This window comes from Dermochelys coriacea, chromosome 4 (genome assembly GCF_009764565.3).
Source record: "Dermochelys coriacea isolate rDerCor1 chromosome 4, rDerCor1.pri.v4, whole genome shotgun sequence".
Taxonomy (NCBI): Eukaryota; Metazoa; Chordata; order Testudines; family Dermochelyidae; genus Dermochelys; species Dermochelys coriacea.
The window spans coordinates 87,160,478-87,169,587 of record NC_050071.1 but is presented as its reverse complement, the minus strand read 5'-3'; the positions used below and the strand labels follow the sequence as shown (position 1 = coordinate 87,169,587).

General features: G+C 37.2%; 1 protein-coding gene across 2 annotated transcripts in view; it reads right to left on the bottom strand.

Moving 5' to 3' along the window:
• Window positions 1-5,360: 5,360 nt before the first annotated feature.
• The window catches only part of MTMR7 (myotubularin related protein 7), a 78,726-nt gene continuing 74,976 nt past the window's right edge, over window positions 5,361-9,110 (bottom strand). For both annotated transcript variants that reach the window (XM_038400822.2, XM_038400823.2), the window contains exons 13-14: window positions 8,726-8,852; window positions 5,361-8,121 (exon numbers count right to left, since the gene is read on the bottom strand). In XM_038400822.2, coding sequence (XP_038256750.1) covers window positions 7,765-8,121; window positions 8,726-8,852 — 484 coding nt within the window. In that variant the 3' untranslated portion in view covers window positions 5,361-7,764. The remainder of the gene's footprint in view (window positions 8,122-8,725; window positions 8,853-9,110) is intronic.

Below are 9,110 nucleotides of genomic sequence, written 5' to 3'. Positions count from 1 at the left end.
ATCTCAAATAATATCAAAGTAAACATTGCCTGCATCCTGTTGGATAAGTAGAGTCAGTTTAAGGAACGGATGCTTTGGAAAAATATGTTTACAGACTGCTGATATATCTATTATACTAAAAGTATAAATGGACTCCTTCATTCTGAAGTAACAAGGCACCCGTTACTAACTAGCTACAGTGCTTTCAGCCAGACATCATCTTTCATTTTAAGCAAAACCAAAGGAATTTGTTGTTGCACAACATTTAAAAAAAAAAAAAAAAAAAGAAGAAGTCAGGCCACCTCTTTACATAGTTTTGGTAGTGTTTAGTGTCTTTCATCTGAGGAACTCAAAGCACTTTACAAGCATTAATTTAACTCTTGAGTCCCTTCTGAGGTAGTAATTACCTGGATTTACTATACAAGGAAACTGATTTTTTTTCAGTGGCTGTGCAGAGAGTCATGTTAAGGGCCATGAATAGAACTCTTATCTGGTGATTTCTAGATCTTTGTCCTTTGATCACTAGACCTGTCTGTCAGGTGCGCTCCCTTTGAGGGGAGGGGATATATATTTAATATACATGAACAGCAAAATTTACAAAGGCCCCATAATGTTCTACAGGTGAAAAATGGAGCCCTAAGTACAATATTCTTTTTTTCTGATCTATCTTGCCAATTTAATGGAGTCATGAAGTGAAAATACAGATTCTAGAGAAATAGATACATTTGCTACATCCTGAATTTTGGGATAGATTAAGTTACTGCAATTCTCTGTTTTATTTCTATCATAGTTGTAACTTTTTTCAGGAATCTTGATCTTGTTCTCTCTCTCTCCTGCACACCTCTTCTGACAAGGTGAAGAGAAGCAGGGTGGAAATACATTAGACTCTTTCAAGATCATGAAAAAAGTTCTCTCTTTTCAGAGTCTGCAGCTACACTACTTAATCCCGTCAAATCTGACAAGCTAAACAGGGTCAGACAAGGTCAGTACTAAAGGTTTCATACCAGTAGGTGTCACTCTAACCTCTAAGTCAGTCCTGAATTGAATGCTCCCAGCATTGTGTTAATATAACCACTGTGTTCCTGGAAATACTGGGGTTGTTTTGTTTTGTTTTTTGTTTTTTTGGGGCAGGGGTGAGCTTGAGGTAAAACTTAAATCTGACTCTTTGTAGTCATTAAAGATCCATTAGCATTTCTTACAAGCGTAGGAATGTTAAACCATACATGCTACACAAATTTCAAATGGGGTAATATTCTTTTTTACTTAAATTACATTGAAGGATGCTTTTTAAAATTCATATAGTTGCCCGGCAGTTTTATTTAGAAAAACTTATTCTCCGTCCTCTATACTGTGGTGTGCTGTTTTAAACAGCTGCTGAATATGGTGGTGGGCAAAGTGATCCCTGGGCATAGTTTCAGTTTGTAAACTAGATAGAGATCTTACAGGATGAGAAGTGCTGGGCAAGTAAGAGACTATATGATTAATATATTCCTTGTACCAATTAAAGTATTACCCTGAAAGATGACTTGCACATTTTAATCCTCAAAAAACATTTTAACATTAAAAATGTACAGCTGGAAGAAGTTCCGCCTCAAATATTTTTTTGCTGAAAAATGCAGATTTGGTCAGCTAAAACAGTTGGTGAATTTGGATTGATTTCAGTTGGGAAGGGTCACCCATCAGAAGTGTTGAAACAGTTCACTTCAGCATTTCTGAAAGTGCAATGGTTCAACTTTTGTTTAAGAAAAATATTTTGGAATTTCCCTCAATTTTATTTTTAAAAATCCTCAATATAAACTTAAATGTTTTAGCTTGACACTGTACTTTTTTTTTATATTAGTTTGCCAGTAATTTCAAAACATTTTTGTTTCAGGCTGAGCTGAAATTTTTTTTTTTTTTTTTTTTTTTTTTGCACCTGCACCAAATATTAAGTTCCTTTGTAGCCCTCATAGTACGTTCTACATACTAATTAATGAAAGTATGTGGGTGTGGTTTTCAAAACAGTAAGTAGCTCAGTTTCCCTCTCCCTTTCCCTTGTAGTGCATGTACATTAAGTAGATTTATTGCAACTCCACTCTGAAATAGCAGTCCCATTGAGAGTGCTGGAGCATGGAGGCTGCTGGTGGGCCTATGGAAAGTCTGTTTTCTATAATATTGCATGTTCTAGGCCTAATGAAACTTTAGGAAATGCATAATATTAGAGAAGAGAGACAGACTAATGCCTGTTGACAGCCTGCACGTTATAGCCTCACACTTCCTGACAAAGTACATACAAATGTGTTACACCAAGAGAAAAATGGTGATATTCAGTAAATATGCAGTTCGGTAATTTGCAAAATAGGAACAGAGGACCTAGTTTGTCATCAGTATTCCTCTACTTTAGTTGATTACTTCTGTACTGCAGTAACTGATTTAATTTCTGTTTACAGTTTAATGGTAACTAGCTTATATTAACTTCTGTCTCAGCAGTAAAATTTTTTTATTTAATGTAAATCTCTAACCTTCTCCTTTGGATCAACTGACAGCTGAAATGCAGAGCTGAATTCTCTGTGTAGGGGTCGTAACACTTCATATATTGAAAAGATTTCTTCTACCTGCAGTATAAAGCATCGAAGTCAAATACGTTCCTTTGGGAATGTCTCATATACAACTATACCTGGCTGACAACATCTCCCACTGGGATTACACTCTCCTGAAAGGGGCCATTTTAACATCTGCCATATACTTCCCAATCTGTTTCACATTCTTTTATTTTAAAGTGAGGTTGATAACTATCACATTTCAACTCTATCCACCAGTACTATGAGCAACAGACTTTACTAAATATACGTAGATTGTAAGTTACTAGCTGGGTCAGTTGCATAATCATATTATAAACAGGTTTGGAATTAATCACATGGTTTTTTGCTCTTCAGATGCTCCTATAGCTGTACCACTTTGGACGTTGGCCAAATACAGGTTAGAAACAGTGCAAGCAACCGTTTCTTACCACAGTTTTCATTACTGCTTCCTTTAAAGACCTAGGAATTTGTCCCTTGAGGCTCAAAAATAAGCCTGACTATAAACCTTGGGGGAGAAAGTTTAAGGTAGTTTATATATACGTGACTGACTAGTGTACATTGTAATATGTGAAACTCTATGAATAAAGCTTTTTAAAATAATCAATCTGCTAGTCCTTTACCTACCATGTAGATACCCATGTATGCTGACTGCAGGACCTCTCAGTGAAATTGGAACCATTTATCATGTTCCTTAATTGCTATTAGTTGTAATAGTCAGCGCTGGACAGGCTGTTTTGTATCCCTGTGGCTGGTGCTCAGATGATGGCGTTGGGAAGCTACTCCCACATAACCAGTGAATGTGGAAGCCAGCCTGATACTGGGATAAATACTCAGGGCTAACATGCATAGCCGTCTGTACTGAATTACTCTGTCCCTCTTAAGTCTCTGGATAGCATCAACTTCCAGTACTTCCTTCAGAAACTAGTTTCAGCGGAGAATTGGCTAATGCTGTGGTATTAATGGTCAAAATTATTGGCTTTCACAGCTCTCTTTATCTCCCTGGTAAATGACCCATCTGATCTGCCTTTAAAGAGCAAGAGCATGGTGACAATTTATACCTTTTGTCCTTTGTTAGAGAAGTTAAGATGCATCATATAGCCCTCTATATGTGTCTGTGGAAACTACAGTGCGTTCAGCAGGTGATGAAAATTGAGTAAATGAATGTGACAAATACTGCCAAGTACTAGAAAGAAAAACCTTATCTGGGCTCCATCCTCATAACTGCTGAATGAACAAATGCCTCATTGGATTTCCCTCCAGTGTACATCCTTTGTATCTTAAACAAAAAAACCTGAAGCTCTGCTTGGAGATCTAAATTCAAGAGTTGATCTGACATCTGTTCTTATGCTGGCAACTTAGCCAAGTTTAGTTTAAAATATACCTCATCTTTGGTTATGTCTTCACGGCCACCTAGGTCATCGGCACCCAGGATATCCAGGTGTGAGTGGCCACACCCAAGTTACTGGGTCCACATTAGTACTGCATTCACCCATGGAACATGTCAGGACGGCATAGCCCATAGTTCTTAGTGCTGCAGTAAGCCAAGTCATTATGATTCTTTCCCAGTGAATTGTGGGAAGGCAGTGCAGGGCTATAAGCACTTGAGTGGTGTGACCTGCATATTCCCTGCAAAACTGGCAGGTTACTAACCAACGTGTAAATAGCACAAAGGCTTTAGCCTGTACTCTAGGACAAGCCAGCTTGCTCTGATGTAAATCAACATTATGCTTGGCTGAGAGGGTTTTGTGGACAGGAGCCAGCTTAAAGGCAACAGCCAAATTAGAGCCCATGTTACTACCTGAGTGAAGACAAAGCCTCTAATCACTGCTGGCACCACATTCTTCCTCATCATGTAGGCCTGTAATTGGGGGTTATTTTTTCAATTCCCTGTGCTTTGTACCACACAGTCTCTAAGTCCTGCCTTCTCATTATGAAACTGACGTGTGTGCATGTCTCTCGACACATTGCCCATCTGTACTAGTGCGCCTTCATCTCCAGCCTCACAAACCAGCATTGCTTTCTACCTTCTCCCCCATCCACTGAAAATTATGGCTTCTAGCATTCTTTTTCTTGCTGGTGGCTCTGACCACATAATTCCTCTCGATTATTTTAAAAACCTTCATTGCCTGCCTCTGGTTTTGAGCCATCTCGTTCAAATTTCTTCACCTCACCTTCAAAGCCTTTCCCAACTGTCTTTTATTTTTTACCATATTGTGTGCTCCACAACTAATGCCCAATCATTCCTCTTTTTATCTGCTTCTCCCATGCTTTCGTCCATGCGGCCTCTATGTGTAGAAATTAATTAATCTGTGAAATTACCACCCCACCCCTTCAAATTCCCACTCCAAAACCTGCTTGGAAAAAAAGTTAGACAACCAATGATACCAGCTTTTAGGGATTATTATTATTATTATTACTAAATTAAAGATGGGTGAAATCCTGGCCCTAATAAACTCAATGGAAACGAGGGCATTGATTTCAACAGGATTTCACTGTTGGAACCATCTGCCACTATAAACAGTTAACCTATATTACATGGTTATTTTAATTTCTTTCTTCCTCCCATCATACTCATTGTGTTGTGTCTCAAATTACAACGTAGTCATGCAAAAGTTATAGGGGGACTAAAACAGGATTTCATAATAGTGGCCATGTCTGACTTCCGCAAAAATGGAGATAATGACTATCTGATGTAGGAGAACATGGGGGCAAAAAATCTCTCCTTCCAATTGATATGCCTCTTGAATTTCCTAAGCATTATGATACAAAGCTGTGTGAGCAAGCCTCTCTTTAATGCACTAATGTGACTCAACAACATGCAACAGTTGCAGTTTATTTTTTTAAAGTATTTTTCATCAGGCTGGTATAATGCTACAACACACACATTTACAATGAAAATGACTAAACCAAAGTTCCAAGCACTGTAAGGCATACAAGTGGGAACTGCTCTATAAAGATAGGTGTCTAAAACAGTCATATTTTACTTATAAAGATCATAACAATAATTTCACAAGCAACATGAAGCTAGTGCTTCCATTTTGCATATATAACATACTTAAGTTTTGCATCTTTTTCTAGATATGTCTAACAGCATAGAGTAACACCATAATCTACAATGTTACATTTTAATGTGCAACGATATTGCCAAAATCTCTGAAAACTACTATTCTTTTGTACTTTAAAGCAGAATGTATTTGCATCACTTGTTCTCATTGTGTAGGTATTTGCATCATTGTTCTTCTTGTGTGTATATTTCTTCAAGAAAACTCATTCAAGATCTCCTTTAACATCATAAACTTTACAGCCTATGTTCAAAATATGAAATACACTTTTTCAAAGTACAATTAAAATCAGGACTTTCACTTATTGAAAATGGATTAATATTTTAAAATATATATAGGGCCAGAATCTCAGCACAGTATAAATTGACATAGCTCCATTTACTTCAATTGAGCTACAAGGACTTATTCAAGTTGAGGATCTGGTCATTCAGTTTAATGCTAAAATAAGAGCAACTAACTCCTTTGTCCAATTATGGCAGCTCTCCTATGAGGCTGGAGGCTAGCTGGTCTTTTTACACACAACTTCTTATCAAAATGAAAACTTTCCTACAAAAGTGGACTAAATTACTAGAAATTTATTAAAAAATCAACAAATTTAGAACAGCTATAGCATCTGACTATGTAAACTCTGCCTGTAAAACCTGTTCTTGAAAGATTAACGAGAAATATAACTAAAGCAAACTTGCACCTTTTACCATTTGATGTTCAACTATAGCTCAAGCCCAAAGGGACTTCAAGAAAATAAGGAGAGATGACCAATACATTAGATTTTTAAATGATTCAATTGTAAATGCTGGCACATAAAATAAAAGACAAAGTAAAGTAATTTAGTATAAACAAGAGTATCAAAAATGTTTGTATTTTACTAGTTTCTACTTCAAACAGAGTTTTAATTTTTTTTAAATTGCATATTTCCAGACCATTGTTACTAATAAGATCTTAAGTTATTGAAATTGATAGATGTTAAAAAAAATCATTTTAAACAGCATATTTTGTTGCTTTTTCCCCACTTCACTCAATGAAAATAAATTACTTATTTTTAGTCAGTTTCACATAAGGGTTTTTATGTCCTAGCAATATTCAACCATGTTTGGGTTGGCAAATACAGCAAGAGAAGTTTACATTCAGATGAAAATGTCTTCATTGAATTTATTTTAAAACAAGACATTTTCTATCAGGATTTGAGAAAATATTTTTTGCAATATCTAATTTCTGGGCCTCGTCTACTAAAAGTATCCCTTTAACTTCAGTTTTGGGGTAACATTTTAAAAAGTAACTTAGGCCCTTTGGTGCTTTTGGAAATTTTACCCCTAAGTCTCATTGAAAGTCAATAGAACATAGGCGCTTTTGAAAATTTTACCTGTGGTCTTTAAAAATTGCCCTTTTTTGGTCTGTTTTGGAATGATTTTAGAAATAATACTATGTAAAGGCTAGAAAAACAAAGCTATTTATGACTTAGATTGTAAGTCCCTTGGGCGGAGACTGTCCTTGTTCTACGTTTATATAATGCCTAGAAATGCCTAGTTGCGTCCTGCTCCATGACTTGGGCTCCTAGGTGCTATGGTAATACAAATCATAAATAAAGTAAACTCTGATGCCTATCATTCAGTGCAAAGTATATTCTTATATTCTTCCAGTTTTACTCAAAGACCCATTCACACAGATCCAACTGGAGGGTCAGGGTCCCATTTATGCACCCAAGTAATTCTGTTCATTTGCTTCCTTCAGTTCTACTTTTACTTTGCTAAAAGGATTTTAATAGAAAAATTTTCACAAAATTCTTAAATTTGAAAATTTTAAGAAACAAACCCAACATTTCCACAATGTACACAGCTACCTTCAAGGCAAAAATACTCAACAAAAACGCAGTTATGTACAGTAGGCATAATTATGGAAATATAAAAATATTTGGAAAGCAAAAATAAATGAATAATTCTGTATGGCTCTGATAAAGTTAAAAGAAGCAACCACAAGGGGCTTAAATAAATGTTCATAATAGCAGAGAGAACCTTTCTTTAACATTGTGTCGTATTACAGCTATTAAGCGCTTGTTCTGCCCGGACCTTTACATACACAATTGCACAGCTCCTTTTCTTTGGAATTTTTTTTTTAAAAATGTTCAAGGACAGTTCCTGTTCTTCATCTGATGAACAGATGTCGTTTCAGACAGTGAGAAACACCGCTTCATCTGAATCTTTGCCACTATCTTCACTAGGCAGGCAACCACCGCTTGGGGACCTGCAGCTCAAATCTTCCACACCTGATTCCTGATCACTGATGGCTGAGAGGTCAGGATCAGAGCTTTTCAGGTTGTCCTGGGTCAGAATTAGGGCTGAATCTTCTTCGTCTCCTTGTGAAGGGCTCCGGGATGGGAATGATTTCACATTGTTAATGTAATCCTGGGATGTATTAGCTATGCTGTTGTTAGAGGTAGAAAGCCCTACATGTGTGTTTTGGTCTTGTTGCTTAGAGTTTTCTTTTCTGTTGTTTAACTGCACTTTTTTGAGATCTGCCAATCTCTGAAAGAGAAACAATATAGTTTATATATTTTACACACACACATGCACGAGTTTCGGGCCCAATTCTGCTCTTGTGTACCCTGGTGATGGGCACAATGTAAATACTTAAGGTCAAAATCTGACACACACCCTTTGCAACTAATTTGATAATCAGAGTTCTTCCCTCAACTGCAGTGGGGTTACACAGACCTTTAATTATGTCAGCCTTTAGGCCATATGGGACCAAGAAAAATTAACTTCTGTGGGAGTGTGTGTGTGTTTTGTGCAGGTATCAGGGCAAAATTTCAAACACCCCCCCCAAATCCTGGCTTCTACAGCTGTCAAAGGCAAAAGATTCTCATTGAATTCAATCCCAGAAACTCCCTCTGTGTTTGAAAAGCACACAGCAGATGGTAGGTGCCACAACTTTTTAAGTAATAACAGTATAAATTTATGGATTATTCTTGCCATCTTGGTATTATATATGCCTGACCTGAATTGCACATGTCCTGTAGAAAGGTGAACAAAAACTACCTATTCAGCTGAAATTCATCAAAGACTTCCCCAGTAACTAGCCTTATTTAGAGAATATGAAGTCTGGGAAATCAGATCATGTGTCTATTACCTGTTCTAAGACCTCCAGCTCTTCCTCTAACTGCTGAGTTTCTTCTTTCACTGCCATCAGGTAATCGGTAACTGACTGCCGGGGATGCATCCCCTTTTCAAAGCGGGTATACATACCACTCCAGAACCTGGAATTGATAGCAGGGACTCTCAGAAGTGTTAAATGCAGGCGTTATGCAGGAGTGCACGGTCTTACACATACGTAAGCACTGTACTGCATGATGTGGAAAAACTGGAAAGAGTCCAGCAGAGGGCAACAAAATTTATTAGGGGGCTGGAGCACATGACTTACGAGGAGAGACTGAGGGAACTGGGATTGTTTAGTCTGCAGAAGAGAAGAATGAGGGGGGATTTGATAGCTGCTTTCAATTACCTGAAAGGGGGTT